This window comes from Bactrocera latifrons, unplaced genomic scaffold, assembly GCF_001853355.1.
Source record: "Bactrocera latifrons isolate USDA-ARS-PBARC rearing strain unplaced genomic scaffold, ASM185335v1 scaffold_409, whole genome shotgun sequence".
Lineage (NCBI taxonomy): Eukaryota > Metazoa > Arthropoda > Insecta > Diptera > Tephritidae > Bactrocera > Bactrocera latifrons.
In genome coordinates this window covers 196,144-213,599 of record NW_017537056.1, presented here as the reverse complement: position 1 = coordinate 213,599, position 17,456 = coordinate 196,144, and the positions used below count along the sequence as shown (strand labels likewise).

Below are 17,456 nucleotides of genomic sequence, written 5' to 3'. Positions count from 1 at the left end.
TTTCTTGCACAGCATATAAATTAGTTTGTTCTACCAGTAATGCAAGAAAGGAAATAATAATAAAATTATGATAATTTTAATAAATAATAATAACTATAAAACAAAATACTATAGAAAGCAAATATTATATCTTTTTTAGGAAAAAAAGGACCTACCTACTACGAGATAACTCGTAGGACTTTTTTCTCCTTAAAAAACATCATTTTTGATTTTTGATGATACCAATGATCTAGAAATAGAGTTTTTAGTAATATAATGTGAAAAAAGCAAAATGTCATTTTTGTGTTAATTAATTTTTTCTTAAAAAATTTTACTTCTTATTACTAAACTATGTGTAAATTTAGCCTCGACATTTGAAAATAATCRATTTAATTTATATTTAATTCTAATAAAGCTAGTAGCCGTTTTAGTGTTAATAAAGCTAGTAATTACTCTAATTTACAAATTAGAATCGTTTTACTAAGTTCTAAATGTAAATTAGATAAGCGATTTACAAAATCTTATTCAAAATCAGGATCATCCTTTGCTTTCACTCTAGCCTTGAAATGTTTTATTGATAAAATATGACACGGAAAAAAATTTAATTTTGAAACATAAAATTTTTATACTAGTGTAATCAATATCAGCAAATATTGTGGACCCGCATTGACTCATTTTTCAAGCTCAACTAGCTGACCTAATTTTACGAATTTACACATGTTGTCAAACAATCATCAACAATTTCTAGAACTAGTAGAACTTGCTAAGACTCCTCATCGAAAACAAATAACTACTTAAAAGCGTAAACAAATGCATGAAATAATAAATTCCAATGACATTCACATTGATGTGTGGAAACACAAACAGTGCCACATGCCAAACATTAAGTAGCCGATAATCTAGGTTTTTATTATTTATCTGCCATTTTTACCTAAATTATTGCAGCAAGTAGAAACATTTAATGGTCTGGTCAACTGTTAGTTGTCTGTTAAGTGCCGCTGTTAAACGTCAAACACTACTAAAACCACACAGTCGCAGAAAAGTTTTTTTTCTTCAAGCATATTCACATATAGTATGTCTAGTTGTTTGCATAAATATTGTTGTATATACACTGGTGGTCAATAGAAACGCACCACCACTTTTGCAGACTACCTTCAGCTACATAATTATAAAATTGGAGAAATTTCTTCTAGATCTAATAGGCACTGATCGCATTTTTGTTGTATATTTGAAATTATGTATTCGCCAAATAAAAATAAAAAATCGAGCTGAATAAGATTATATACACGATATGTACCCAAAAAATAAGGTGATATTTGAATTTGAACTACGCGCGTCGAAGGATTTGGAGAATTGTTTTTATGTGAGCTGCTAAAAGTGAGTTTTTCGTTTTTTGCGATATCGAAATTTGTTGAGCAAAGAATTTGCATTCAATTTTGTTTACGGAATCAATTTTCTGCTCCGGATACGTTGAGGATGGTGCAGAAAGAAACAACGGATCAATCGAGCGAATATCGTGCCAAAATAGAGCCGAGACCAAAAAAATCGCGCAAAATCGCTCAAAAATCAAGGTCATGTTGACTGTTTTCTTCGATTATCGTGGTGTTGTGCATTATGAATTCCTTCCAATCGGTCAAACAGGCAACAAGGAATATTATTTGAACGTTATGCGTCATTTGCGTAACGCTATCCGCCTAAAAAGGTCGGAATTGTGGAAAGACAATTCTTGTTTTTTACACCACGATAATGCACCATCCCGTACTGCCCTCGTAATTCGTGATAATTTCGCCAAAAACTCAACCCATATCGTTCCGCAACCCTCGTATTCACCTGATCTGGTGCCGTGCCGTTCTGGYTGTTCACCAAGCTCAAAAGACCGCTCCAAAGACACCGTTTTTATACGATAGAAGAAATTCAAGCCGCAGCGAAGACGGAACTGAAGGCCATCCCGGAAAGTGACTACAACCAGTGTTTCGAAGATTGGAAAATCCTTTGGCATAAGTGCTTTGTATCAGGAGGACATTACTTGAATGATGATGAAATTGATTTGGAAGAATAAATAAAGAATTTTCAAAATAAATACAATGTACCCTTATTTTTTAAGCATATTTAGATGTTTTATACAAGATTTATTTCCATTCCAAACTTAGCCATTTTGCGCGGGGACATGGTGCTGAGTCCTCTTTGAAGATTAGATTCTCCGTTAAAGCATAATGCTATTCAACTGCGGGTACTAAAAAATGGTTAACCACTATCACATATTTCTATGCATTCATTATTCCATCAACAAAATATGGACACAAATCATTTTCCTTTGAGGAAACTTAATTTTCTTCACTGCACCTATCACTACCAGAACGGCGCGAGTAAAGCTCGTTTTGTGAGCTTAGCAAATTAAATTTGCTTTCGACAGACCACATAACCTTTTGCCAATAATTTTGCTGCCAATTTTGGTAATTTTAATTCAGTTATGGTAACTTTAATTTAATATTTCATTTTGTTTTTTGTAAAAGATGAACAATAGTTGAATGGCTGCAATCAATTCTAGCTGCTGCTAGGAAGATCACTTTCTTCATGCCAATATGTGATTTTTTTGGTACCGCATTTATTTCTTGTGATCGTTTAGCATTTTGCACAAAATTTCAAATATACAACAAAAATACTAGTAGAAATTCAGTAGATCCAACGCTGGGATTGATATGGAAACTTGCCCTATTTAAGCCCTATTGAGCACTTATGTAATATAATGAACTGTGAAGATGACCGGCGAAGAAGCCAACAAATAAAAGTCAATTGATAAACTTTTAGAAGTGAATTTTATTCTAGAACAAAGCACTTGTCTCGCATTTGGCAAGACTACGCTGTAAACATCAGCGTTCCCCACGGTATGATACATTGAAAGAGGCATCGATAGTGAGGCCACAGAGTCTGTTGAAATTCGCGTCATGCTAATCCTCTACTAAAAGATGACTACTCCTATACATAGTAACTGAACTCCATCTGGTATCGCAAAGGACCAAAAGTGGTCTTTTGTGGCTCATTATAAGTAACTGACGCAATGTAGTCAAACAGCGAAAAATGGTTCTTATCTTCCACCTTTATAAACAAATTGTTTATGTGATTCTTATTTCAATTATATTTGGTGGTGCCTTTTTATTGACCGCAAGTATATTTATTATTTATTGTAAATATGTACTATAATAGGGTGTGTCTTAAAAAGTTGTAATCACAATTTTTTGTTGTTATTTTCGGTATTGCCGTTTTGGTACGAAACAGCCCGAGTCAAATTTGATAACATGACAATTGCCTTTTGCGTAATTTAAATAGTTTTCTGGAGCGCCAAACGAATTCTCTTCTGCTTTTTATGAAATAATTATTGTGTGGCTGTCAATTTGTTGCAAAATACTTTAGTATTTTTAAAAAATATTTTAATTWWTTTTKTTTTTTTTTTTKTKTGGCTTAAGATGTTTAAAATTYTCCCCTCCTGAGACTCAAATAAAATTGCTCCGAACTCAACCTATTTGGCTTACATATATGAGTGGATGACTAAAACCGTTTTGTGGATATATTTTATCGTTTTTCAAAATTGACCTCTTATATAGAGACCACCCTAACGTAAAAACAAAATTTGTTCCGTTGTTGCTTTAAAAAAGTTCCGCCCAATCACGCTAAGTGTTTTAATTAGCACGTCTGCCGCCATATTTGCCTAGCATAATATTGTTCTTATGGCAATCATTGATTCGTTGGCTTTCTTTCAATGACAGCGCTTCTTTGTACAATTAACAGTTTATTGTAATTCGACACAATACATAAAATTCAAAAAAATATTTGGAACTTTTCAAAATTAAATACAATATTATACATATTCCATAGAAATTTTTATCCAGCAAATGTGAAAATGAAAATTTTTTTCTTCAATACGAAATTCTTAAATAATCGTCCTACACTTTAAATATAATTTTCTTCCCACATAAATATTTTGCCTTAATGAAATATCATTCGAATTGCATTTATTGCTTTATTTTCGCTTACCCCAYGCAATTTTTATTTTAGGCTTTCATCTGAATTGAAGCATCTTTTTCATCAGTCGACTTGCACAAATTAACGGCGCCCCCTCCGAACTGCTGACATCTCGCAGTTGGCCAACACTTGATGTRGTTAGTTAGTTAATTACTACTAAAAGGATAATCATGTCGCAGCCTAGAAGTGCGTTAATGCGTTTTTCTCATTTATTTAAGAAGTATTTGCACTAACTCCCCCAGCCCTTTACATGTTTTTTCCTCACTAACTTATATACATTTTTGTTTATTGTACTGTTTTCTTTTTTCTTTCATATTGGAGCTAAGGGTATAACAGTATAGAAATGTATGTGGATTTTGCAATTAAATATTTATACAATATATAACTTACTGTGATTCCTTGTTAAAGAGCTGAATATTTCGTTACGCCGTCGGCACAGGAATTTTAAAAAATACCCATCAGATATTTAAAGAAAAAAATAAAAATACAGCCATACTACCTAGCCACATAATGATATTCTCTAACCTATCACAATATATATGAATAAACAAATTATCAAGACTAGATGGGTAGATAGGTATAGTGGTGTCTAACAATGCATAAAAGCCTTTAAGTCCTCTTTTGATACCACTGAGACTAAAGTCCTCTCACTCTATTGACTACTCACTGAAGCACTCYCTGCTTCTGACAAAGTTTATCAGTACGAAAATTTTTATCTGCCCACCTTCCGAGACGTCGTCAGGACGTCTTCGACCGATAGCTGCTATTCTTTCCTACATAATATACATAAACTTTAGGTGCAGTGAGGTAAAGATGATTAAAATAGTCAAATATCCTAATTTCACGCAAAGCTACTTAACCACTAATGGTGTGCAATCGATTAGGTGGTAAATCCTAGTGCTGCAAGCCAAGGATTGTCAGTTAGTTGTACACCATGAACGAGCGGTGGCTTAGGCCTCAAAATCATCACAAACTTTGGTAGGGATTCAACTATCGTAGCTGTAACGACTTGCAGGCATCTGCTCGGGATGATATTTGCAGATGCCTCAGTACACCTAGCAGTATATTGGAATTCGTCAATAGGCGGGGGTAGGTAGGTCGTCATGACTTAGGAGAGGGCACAATAGACCCAAGGTCGCGTTGCATAACTCATCCATTTGTCTTATTTCAAAGTTTACATTTTGGGACTAGGTCAGTTTGGTGTGTCTTTCCGGTTATTTTCTGAACACATCTCGTATAATAATTTGAAAAAATTTTAAGTTCAATCGCAATGACCTGATTTTCTAATTGTTCCTTTTATTCAATTGCAATTTTTTTTATAAAAAATCTTAATTTAACCAATAAATATGCATATTAAATCCRAGAAATGTTGACTCTTAGCAATGTTATTAACTTATGGCCGATTTCACTCGATATGATATGCTGAACCCTGTTTCCACACTACTCCACTGGTCATCGCTATTGAAGTACATTTGATACGGAGCGGTTGCTAAGAAACGAATCAAAGCAGTTAACAGTAAATTGTGTTCACGAAAGAGCACCACATAACATACCAACTAGTTCCTGRCCGGCACTCAGAGCCTGTCCACAAAAGTAAGTCGGCTGCATGGTTGCATCGTCTTTGAACATCGCATTCCATATCATGAGATAATCATTTTGACGACCATCGGTTAATATCAGCGGATGGCAATTTTCGTCGTAGAAATTATCAGTTTGCTCCGATGATAAAGAAAACCTATTCACTGTATATCTGAAATATAAAATAACCACTTTATTACCAAAATATTTCTTAAACACCTTCCGCCTCACTTACTCGATTACGGAAGGGCCCGGTAACGGCCGTATGCAGATTGTGTAATGTAGATTTTCCATATAGTATATATCTCCGAAACTTTTTATTGTACCGGTCGGTTGACGGAAGTACTGACTGCAGCCGGGTGGCGCTAGTAATTCCCAATCGCTATGTTTCGCCGAGAAAATCTTACGTAGATCTTGTAAATTTGTTTGACCCATGAATGGCATCACCATACTACTGGCACCGAAACGTTYCTTCGGCTGTGGACACTCCAGTTGTGTAACGATCAAATTCCATGAGGATTGCGCCCATTTCGTGGGAAATGAGAATTCCAATGTAACTTGCGTGGCGCCGGCCGCAACATCGTAGGGCAAATATATATGTTGACCACTATTTTCACCGCAGAGCGTAAAGTCACCCACTAAGAATCTGTCACCGCAGGTTGAGGTGCCAAGTGTAGCATCGTTGGTCGGTTGATTCAATTCGAACTGTTCAAATTCGATGAGTAACTGACAAACATTGCTGCTGTAGGGCGTAATCACATATTGACACACGGTCGGCAACTGAACGGGATTTTTGATTATTATGCGCTTCGAGCTAGAAATCTGGCCACATTGTAGATTTGCTGGAGATGCAAAGCGGGGGGAAATGTGAAAATGGGGAAAAAATAAGTTTATATTAACTGCTTTACTATAAAAGATTTGTTCTAAAAACTTTTAATATTTTGTTTAATAAATTATTATAATTTTTTTTTGGTTATTTTATATATAGAAAGTTCTACAAATTATTTTAACAAATTTCCTTAGATATATTCCTTAGGTAGAAATTCTCTAAAATATATATAAATATTATATACAGCTCGCCCCCGTATTTGTTTGAGTTTAAGGGACTAGCCTAATCTTGTGCCTTCAAAACTGGCCCAACTTTGAATATTATATTTGAAAGCTTACAGCTTTTTTATAAAAGTAAATTAGAAACGTTTTCCCCTTTTTTCGAAAATGCACTGTCAAAAAATGTTTAAACCTTTTCCAATCGAATACTATTTCTTATAAGCCTATAATTTGTGTGGGTTCTGCGGGAAATTTATGGTTTTTTGTCGATAGAGCTACGAGATATATGACGCCATTGACATAGTTCAGCGAATAAAGAGACAGCGGTTACGCTGTCTAGGTCCGAATGAATTACAATGGTCCAGCTCTGAAAGTATTCGATGTAGTACCCATCGGTGGAAGCAGAGAAAGAAGAAGACCTCGTCGTCCGAATGAACTACAAGGCTCTAGTTCTGAAAGTATTCGATGTAGTACCCATTGGTGGAAGCAGAGAAAGAAGAAGACCTCCACTACGTTGAGGAGACAAGGTGGAGAAGGCCTCTTGACTCTTGAAAAATCTCATTATCCTTTATTAGATCCCGCAGGTATTGTCGGAGATATGAGCCTATTTGTAAGAATATTTGGTAACTTAGTGAAATTGTTTCGCAAAACTTTAGACGCGAATTTCTAGAAGCTCTGTATTTAGTGGACCGTGGGACAGATCGATTTGAACTTTTCTTGGATATATATGCTTGGTAAATAGCGAAAAAATTGGACTTTTGATGATAATCTCATTTTATTGGGAAGCCGCCAGTTTTTGAAGGATGAATATTTTAGCAAGTCATTTGATTATTAGTAATAATTATTATTTTTTATGTTTTCTTTTTAAATGTGAGTTAAGTAGCAAAGTTTTAATCAGCGCCATGTAACCTTTTCGTAGATCTTTCTGAATCGGCTTTTTTTTTTTAAATAATTTGTTTGTTTTTCCTAGACTAGTCTGACTCTTAAGGGCGAAACTGTGTTTTTAAAGTCTGTTGGCAAGATTTCTCGAGGACTACTCAACCGATCTTCATGAACAAGCCTTTGAGATACGATTTTTTTCGTTAACAACAATTTGAAAAAAAAATCGCTAATTTTTCATTGAAACTTTCATTTTTTAATTAAAATGCCTGCCGGAAATCCAATTTTCTATTTTTTTCCTTCATCCAAGTTCTAAGTTAAGGTTTTAACCAAAAACCGCATTTTTTCACTTTAGATAATCCTGTAAGGAGCTATCCTGCCAACGCGGATTCATCTGTTTCCCGAGTGGTCACCGAAAATGGCATGGCAATGCCCGAGTTAAAAATATTTTTTTCCAAAAATTGCAGGATTTCTTTGTTATTAGTGTATGTTTGTAGCAATAAAAATTCAAATAAAATATTTAATGTTTTATCTGAGAAAAAAACGTATGAAAAAGGTCTGTTTTTACTCGAGGAAACCCGTGTAACCCCTTAATAAACGTTATTTTCTGTATTTATCAGACATTTGCACGCTCTTCAACAAGTATTTAGCCACTCACTTTCACAACACACGCCATAGGTGCTGCAATATCCTTTGGGTATGCCACCCTGACGCATACAGTTGAAGCGCGACAGACAAGTGCCCGAAGTGCCTTCATTTGTGGTGCAAGCATCGCTGGCCGCACTGCGACGCGCTTGTCGAAACATGCTCGAATCGTCCATATCCTGCGTCGGTGGTTTATACGAATATGCATAACTTGCATTAACATTGTTGTAAAAAACATTATCCTTCCACAAGGCGCACCGCACCGCATGAGCACAAATTAAAACTAAAGCTATAATTTTCCAYAGCGATGATACCATATTTGTAAATTTATTGATTTCTCAGTACATACATATGTTTGATTCAAATAAAAATATTCCAGATTCACTAACACTTTACACTTTTCTTAAAGCCTTTTAGTTTATTCGCTCCTGCATTAAACACTTTTGTCACTTTTTAAATAGCTAAATTATGGCCAATCACCAATTCAATAACGCTCTCGCCCACACTCGTATAACGCACGCGCACGCACCGCAAACTGTGCCGTTAGTTACACGAAGCTTTCATTTTATAGATCTGTCATAGCACACCTGACTGGCCTGACTTGCCTGACTTGACGTACAATGCGTTGCCGCCATCTCGGCGATTATTGGGTTGAGTGCTCATTCTTCGTTGCACCAATCGAACGCTCGTTGGCTCGATCTTTGCATGCCGAGCAACCGAGTAGTGGTATGTGTCTTGGATACCAACAACACAACACAAGTCATAGCGAGCAATTATCAAATTTATTCTTTCGCTCACACACTTTACACATCCCCTTACACGCTGATAGATACCGTTCTTCGCTGGTTTACAAAAACAACAGCGCTGTGCTCGAGTCTACGGCTACCTTACTTATGTGCAAATATTTACAAGCGTTTTAAGTGCTCGAAAGTGATATGCAAACTCGCAAAATAGCGAAATGGTATTAACCAAAATTTGCCGTTTGTTTTAAATTCATCAACTTTTCATTTGTTGTTGTGTTGGAGTTTATTTTTTTGTTTAGTATAATATAGTATTTGCACATTATAACGTTAGTCTTCGCGAAAAGTTGTGTGGTCTCTATTGGAGCAATAAATGCGCGCCACAGCGCTGCCAACCAACCAAAGCCGCTTCGTTCTATTAACTGTTATTCGGTGGTCATCTCCGCGTATGTATGCTTTTCACACCCATTGACTTGCATGATTTAAGCTACTAATTTGTTTCGCTTTGTTTTTGGTCACAAATTTTTTTAGTTGGAATTTCTAAATTGGGCAATGTTTGCTTGTTCATATCTTAGTCAAATATTGATTTTGCTCTGAGCTCACAGATATACAGTTRTTGATGTAAGCACTTCAGTTTAACGACATGCTACGCACCTCTGTGGGATTTGGTTAACAAATTCGGTTTCGTTCTTCCTTTTCTTTTAAATATCTCATTTCCAAATGAGTTTACCAATAAATCGATACCAATTCGAAAATAGTGCATTTGGGAATTCCAATTCATGAATCATAATCCTCTCTGGACTGTCCTTAATTCCTATATATGAATAAAAAAAACCAACAAAGAATTTGTCTCAAATTTTGTATTTCTAACCAAATTTCGTGAGCTGAATTGTTGAGAATGTTGAAGAGGCTTACGGTGATTCAAGAATGGTTCTGGACAACCTTCGATCTATTCAACTGATGAAAATATTAAAATTAAAGTGAAGGATATGGAGCTTGAAAACAGTCAGGCAAGTATTAGATTATTAGTATTACAGGGATGTCAAGAGATTATGGGAATGAAGGTGAGAAAACACGTGGAAACCAAAAAAAAAAAAAAAAAAAAAATTAAAGCCATCCCAAAAAATGCTTCAAAAAAATGTTTCGAGAACTGGAAAAATTGTTGGCATATATGTAAGTGTTTTACATCTGGTGGGGATTAATTTGAAKGCGACGAAATAATTGTTGATGAATAATTAAATATTTTACTTTTTAATTTACTTTTCGGGGTACTTTTCACAATACTTCTTTAAAATAAAATTTCCATCGTTGGATGGTGTGTATTGGATCGGGTGTATATTACTTTGAAGGCATTATTTACAATTTATTGTCACAATATATTGTATAAATAGTCTTGTCCTTAAAATAAATTTAATAATCCTATGAAATAACAAGGAAAAACGTTAACTTCGGCTGCTCCGCGCTAAATTTCTTGAAGATATTTCCGCCAATGGTAAAATTGTCTATACAACACTTGATTCCGATCGTTCAGTTTGCATGGTAGCTATATGCCACTTGGTAAGTAAAGGGCGACTAAAAAATTGTCGGATCAAAATCTCAGAATTGTAGGGATATATAAACAGACGGTCAGCGCTAAATCAACTCAGCTCACATGCTTTCATTGCTTAACATTGATATGTACAGAGTCTACCGCAAAATTGGACATATTGTCATCAGAAGCAGACCCAACTCTAGAGATGATGTTGACCTCGATTTACGTCTACGGAATCGTTGAAAATGTTATTGTATTATATTTGAGTGGAACAAAGTATTTAGCGAAGGTCAGGAATGAATCAAAAAGGAACCGAAACCAAAAAAAAGAATAAAAAATCCGCTGCAAGCCATCCTAGTTGAGGCTTATATGAAGAGTATGAAAAATTGGATTTATCGTTGAGATGCTAGTAAGGGGAGTATATTTTGAAGGCCCTATAGAGATTTGCWTTAAAATAAGTGAAAGTCTCAAGTAGGTTAATGTTACAAGTATRATTCTTCCTCAAATAGCATTGTCTCGATATAGATCGAGTTCAACATAATCCAACATTTGTTTTTATTTTTCAAAAGATCTCGCTACTAAAACACTTTCTTTCATATCAAAGAACTKTTTGTTTAAGTAGTGTAATTTTCGAAATCAAAAGGTGCAGTTTCGTGGCACCTACGAAGTCGACTGYAGTAACGGAAATACAGGCTTTTTGCTGCCGAATTTTTATACATACATATATATTTGAAGAACTAATAGTGCTCGCTTTGAAACACACATATTTTGAATTTCATTTTGACACACAGTTCTTAAATCTAAACGGCCRCCTTAATGCGGTATTCGATGCTGAAGCCTGTTTCTTCCGAATGCCATTGCTCATCGCTGGAAAAGTGCATTATAAATGGTCTGGAACCTGAAATATCAAAAAAAAAAAAAAATAAATAAATAAATAAATAAATACATTTCTACATCACACCAAATCAAAGAAAACTCACCGATGACAACTTGGCCCGCTGTAAGGCCTTGACCACAAAAATACGTCGGCTGAACGGCTGCATTGTCGGCAAAGTGCGAATTGGGTATCATAAGATAATCGCTCTGGCGTCCCTCGGTGAAAATGAAAGGATGGCAAGCCTCGTTGTAAAATTCAGACGGCAACTCGGAGGATAATGAAAACTTTTTAACGGTGTATCTAMAAAAAATTAAATATTAGAAAAAAATATAATAATGTCATAATGAACACAGCGCAACCAAGTCAAAAATTCGCCACTCACTCGATCGCATTTGCCTCCATCGTTTGTTTAATACAAATCGTATACTTCAGATTGGTCATATAGTGCATATTGATGCCATCACGATAATTGAAACTCTTTATCACGCCCGATGGTTCWGTATAATATTGATCACAACCAGCTGGCGCCAGCAAATCCATGTCACTGATGAACCTCGAGAAGACATTACGCAAGTCTAGCARATCTTTRATCATGCCACCAATGAGCGGTGGTAAGCCGTCAGCTAAATGACTCGGTGCTGGTGGACATTCTAGCTGCTCGACAAYCAAATGCCAATTCGCTTGCGCCGAACGCGACGGTAAATTGAAATTTAGAACCATTGAGTCCCCTTCAAATGGTATATAAATGTGTTGTCCGCTATTATCACCGCACAGCGTAAACCGTCCGACTGTGAAGGAGTCGGTGCAAGTTAAAGTATTCGCAACGGAGTCGGTGGTCGGCTGTTGTAACTCGAATTGTTGAAAACGTACGAGTAATTGGCAAACATGAGTGCTCTGACGTCGGATCGTGTATTGGCATGTGGATGAAGAAAATGGTTGTGCGGCGCTGCGTATAACAATCCGCTTAAGACGTGTCGTTTGGCCACATTGGAAATTTACTGTGAGAGAAAGAGATTAAAATAGTATGCAATATTAAGTGATTTGGTCGTTTTTCAAATTAGACTTTAATCAGCAAGACCAAATGAGGATATCTTATATATTAGTTTAATCTGGTGACTGTTGTTAAAAAAAAGATGATTAGAAATGATGAAAATCGGTTATTAACAACACTGTATAATAATATAATGATTTCCTTAGTTAGATGCGGAAGACATTTACCACCCCGTCACCCTCAAAAAAAAAAAAAAATAAATAAATAAATAAAATAAAATCTACTCCAATTTCCAATCTACGGAAGAACGTCGAGTATATTACAAAACAAGGACTACAAGAAAAGTRGTAATCGACGGAAGAAACTACAGCTCTGGAACTTACCCGACCGGTGGAAGATCATACGTATTATTGTGRTTTTGATATCTTCTGGAACTAGAAGCGGTGAAAATATTGCAAAATTCTTTTCGGGAGTCTGCTTTATCACGAACACAAGTATTAATGCACAAAGCAAACGTCGAAAAATCATCGAAAACATGCCTCATACGAGTCGTCCGTATCGTCGTCTCTATTGACGATAATATCGAAAATGAAAACAGTGCTTGTGAATCGTACTGTTGGCATCAGTGAGATAACAGAGGATCTCAATATTACTTTTGACTCGACTCAACACATATTTGTGAATGTTGTGGGTATAAAGCGTGTCAATGCTAGACTCGTATCAAAGGACCAACAACTTTTGCAACAATGACATTGTGTAGAGACCACAAAAGAAATGCTTGACATCGGACCTGAGTATCTTACATTCATCAAACGCATCATTGCTGGTGATGAGAAGTGTATTTATGAATATTATATCTACACTGTTCAACAATCTAACGAATATGGCTCCAAAAATAGGCTGAAACCGGGAAAAATACAGGGTCTGTCCGAAAAGTAATAGGACTGATTTTATTTCGCCGCGACTGTACTTCGGAGCGTGAGTGCACTGACTGAGATGAAGACCGTGCTGGGAGACCTGCGACATGCGACCTGCTAACATCCTGCAGATGTTAAATTTATCAAAATATGTGGTTCATGACATTATAACGGAACATGGGCAAGGTGCGCGCGAGGATAGTCCCAAAAATGCACACTGACGYCCAGAAATTGCGCCGAGTGGAAGTGTGCCAAGAAAATTTGAASATATGTGAAAATGAACCCCAAAAATAGGCATTTTGAGACGGTAGATAGAGAATGCCTTCCGTGACGCCTTCAATGCTTGGAAACCGCGCTGCATCGACGCAGAAGGAGCCTATTTTGAAAGTTTTGAAAGAATTGTAACGATTAGTTCAATAATTTTTTTTAATCAACGTCTTATTACTTTCCGCACAAACAATGTACGCCAAAGTGAGGAAAAAAAGTCGAAAAACAAGGTGATCCTCATGGGAATATGGCAGTTTTTTCTTGATGGAAGTYTTTATGACTGAAATACCTAATTACGCAGAAAACAACATMAACAAAAATCAAAATACACGGAATTATAGCAGTAATCTCATATCGGATATGAGTCCCTAACGCGAAGGAAAGCAGCTCCATTAATACTGGGTTCTATGCCACAAAATAATTCCTGGAAAGTAAATAATTGATGAGATTGTCAAAATATGTAAGATAGCCAAGATCATGTTCAAGGCTTGTTGGTCGAATAACTGACCTCATAACATAGCCTAATAATTTGACGTTATGCCCCCAAAGATCGTATTCTATTGACTTTTAATTTCACTAGAAACCTTAGAATACCAATAAGAAATGTTAGAAGATACCAAAAAAGGATTTTTCACTCAAATTTGACTTTCACCCGTACCAAACTTACATATTTGCGGCGAGGACACACTGAAGCACGCAATAAGCGAAACGAGGCACACCAAATGCTTAATACGAAACAACATTACACCAGAAAAGAATCGAATTAACTAAGAAAAAATAATTTCTTATTTACCATTAAATATTTCATAAGAGCAGAGTGAGTTTGCAAGAGACTTTTGCAGACGCACAATAACAACAGATTGCAAAACAGCCGAGATACACGCCCGAAATACTAGAAAACAAAAATAATCAATTACAATTAGATAACGGGTTGTTCGATATTTSGGCAATACTGCSGAAAACGTCGAGAAGCCCGTTCTCGATCAGTTATGACACATCTTCGGCGCAGGTTGTTCAAATGCAAGTAAACAGTTGGAGGCGCGATAACGGTTTGAGATAACGGCAATATCAATTAGTGATTTTACTGATTGCAGCAGCACCGTCAAGTGTGTTAAGAAGGTTGCAGCGAAGGCGCTGGAAAAAGATTGATTATTATCTAAATTTCAGCACGCAGACTCAAATGGCAGCTCTATAGTTTAAAATGTGAAAGCCAATGAATAATTTTTAAATTTAAGTCAATATTTCTGTAATCGTCCCATTGAAACTCATAAATTGAGTTATCAAATCGGAAAATATGCGCATCAACGCTCAACGCTTCTTCGCAGCAGCGAGGCTTATTGTTTGTGCCACACCTGTCGCCTATGCCACCACCAACGCTGCCAAGCACATTCAACTGCTGCCGCCGGGGCGTCCCCCACAAGAATAAAACTATCGCATTAACGCTTACAACAACAATGTTTGTCAGCTACGTATCGATTTCTCGCTGACATACCGACGCGCAGAACGATTTATGTACGTGCAATGCATGAAAGACTACTTCGCAGTGAACGGGTTAAAACTTTGCGGCACTGAGGTCGGAAAACATACATATTTATGTGTAGTTCAATCGCACCGCCGGCGTCAAGAGCATCGATTTGAGTATAGTTACTGCGCTGCGTTCGAAAGCCGACCGAAATCTGACGGCGGCATGTTGGAATATGAACATAGAGTACCTGGAGTGTCAATCAAGGTTAGCATTATGTGGCACTATCGATCCTTTTGAAGTGGAGGGTAATAATAATATGCACCGTGAGAGCGATATTGACCCACGATCCAACGGCGCTGACAATTTCCTTCTTGCACCTTCTGGTTGCCTGCAATACTTTCCAAAAGCCGTTGGCACTATCACTACGTTCAATTATAATGGCGGTTCGTGTGTTTATCCGGCGAACCTGAATTATGCTATTGGCTTYCGCCGTCAACAGTCCTCAAAATTGCTCGAACAAACTTTCATTAACGATGTTACAAATTGACATTGTAATAACGGCAAATCTGTTTACGTTCACAGTATTAAGATGCGCTACTTCAGACTGGGARCGGAATACAGTCGCCAGAAATTTCACGAATTGGACAATTATTGCCGACCGCAGTTGCCTAGCGAGGGCTTAAGTGAAGATTATTTACTGATACCCCAAGCGACTGTGTTTGTGGCAGCAGCATACAGGGTGACACAGTGGCAAGTACATTATTTTTATGACAATAAATTTGTTGTTCTTGCTAATAATTCGAAACGCCAATTTCAGGCACCAACCCAGGACCACTAGTGCTGGTTTGCAACAGTGATGGCAATTACAAAGCTGGACAGGACGTTGGGTTSGCTTTAAGCTACCAAATTGTGTAATAAAAAAAGTTTGTAAATAAAAGCTCTTGAAGCTGCAATATGAAGTTTTAATAAAAGCTTATTCACTTAAGAGCTTTGTAGTGACTTGTGTGATGGCAAAGCTAAAAGCAAGTGGTTTTGAAGAGCTTAAGTTGACTTGCGCAGTGCAGTTATATTTTAATGTTTTTGATATAGAGCACTCTAAAGCTTTTAAGGCATATGTCAAATTGCAAGAAGCCTTAAGTAAAATCGAGCTTATTCATAAAGTTTTAATTGGAAAATAAAATGTCTACGTGCTTTTTTAGCCGGTATTGTCGAGCTTTTTATGTTTAAGTTGTACGTAAGAGTGTAAATGTTGCCACACAGAATTTATTTCTTTTAAAAATGTAAATTTTTTTTTAACAAAGGTTTAGATTTGTTAAAATTGTTTTTTTTTTTTTTATATTTGCATGCTTCTAACTGAAATCACAAAAGAGTCTCTTTGGTTATGTTTGTAGAGTATCAAAGGAGCGAAAGGAGCTTCTACCTATGTTCGACTTTGCAAAGGAAATTTTTATGACATATGTACATACATATATACGGTTTATTACACTTGAAAGCCGGAATACATTGTTCGGAGGCCACCCTGCAAGCTTCCCGACTGTTGCCAAGACAGCGGTTTACATAGTTCACCACTCAGGAAGCAACATGAAGAGATCAATATATCTATGTAGAACCATATACCGATAGCCAGGGGGCAGTTAGGGCAAAAATCTCGGATCGCATTACGTTGGGTCAGCAGAAGTATCGGCTGCATATATACTGGGTTCCACGCCAAAAAGCTATTCGRAGAAACTAAATAACTGGTGAGATTCACAAAAGCGCCATTCGTCTTGGTACCGAACTAGTACAGAAAATATGGAAGTCACAGCAAACAATTTACAATGAATTTTCCGAAAGGCCGTACAGGTGGATAAGTGGTGGATAAGGGCGAGATAGAACACTAGGATATACACGATCCACAAGATTATGTGCCAGAACCCCATAGAAAACATATATGCTTTTTATTCACACGGTTTTGAATGAAGGACTGAAGAACGGTTTTTGGCTTAATGATTGGTCACAGAAGACGCTGAGACARCTCCAATGCTTCTGTTCAGCTTTGTCTGAAACTCGTCTTAGATATCGATGAGTTTTGCATCTTGAAAGGACTAAAATCCGCCCTGTATAAAGAATACTTCATCTCAAATTGAACTGAACCTCCATCTGGCTTTACTAAGGACCAGTATGAACTAACCTCTACATATGTGCATACATAAAACTCAATATCCTTATAATATCTTGGARCTTATTTTTTAAATTATTAAAGATACATATTTATAAAAGTTTAATAATAATTGAAACCAATCATTGTGAGATAAAATAAAAATATATTTTCGATACCCACATTGAAACTTTTCAGATGTATTATATATTTTATTAAAACGAAATGCTACTGTGGCAACCTTGCTCCAGCACGTACATACATATGTATATGTACGTTTTTTTCAACCTCTTAATTTAAAACACGTATTTTCGAGTATTTCTATTTTTAATCTTTCAAACGGGTGTCGACTCCGAACTATTTACATAAAATTAAACAAGTCG

The 17,456-nt window shown here is 36.3% G+C and overlaps 3 protein-coding genes across 3 annotated transcripts; 1 reads left to right on the top strand and 2 right to left on the bottom strand.

Annotated features, from left to right (window-relative positions):
* Positions 1-5,275: 5,275 nt before the first annotated feature.
* On the bottom strand, positions 5,276-8,671 carry LOC108972556. Its single transcript, XM_018939185.1, has 4 exons — positions 8,162-8,671; positions 5,813-6,419; positions 5,553-5,749; positions 5,276-5,488 (listed from the first exon to the last, which is right to left on the bottom strand). Exons 1-4 carry the CDS (start codon positions 8,463-8,465, stop codon positions 5,388-5,390), a joined length of 1,209 nt encoding a protein of 402 aa, XP_018794730.1. The 5' UTR covers positions 8,466-8,671; the 3' UTR covers positions 5,276-5,387.
* A 2,461-nt stretch (positions 8,672-11,132) lies between these two features.
* On the bottom strand, positions 11,133-14,214 carry LOC108972557. Its single transcript, XM_018939187.1, has 4 exons — positions 14,139-14,214; positions 11,679-12,294; positions 11,400-11,596; positions 11,133-11,317 (listed from the first exon to the last, which is right to left on the bottom strand). Exons 1-4 carry the CDS (start codon positions 14,212-14,214, stop codon positions 11,220-11,222), a joined length of 987 nt encoding a protein of 328 aa, XP_018794732.1. The 3' UTR covers positions 11,133-11,219.
* Positions 14,215-14,765: 551 nt separating this feature from the next.
* On the top strand, positions 14,766-15,851 carry LOC108972555. The gene is given in 5 exon segments (XM_018939184.1): positions 14,766-15,056; positions 15,058-15,471; positions 15,526-15,652; positions 15,655-15,690; positions 15,754-15,851. Coding segments are annotated over 5 exon segments (966 nt in total).
* Positions 15,852-17,456: the final 1,605 nt, after the last annotated feature.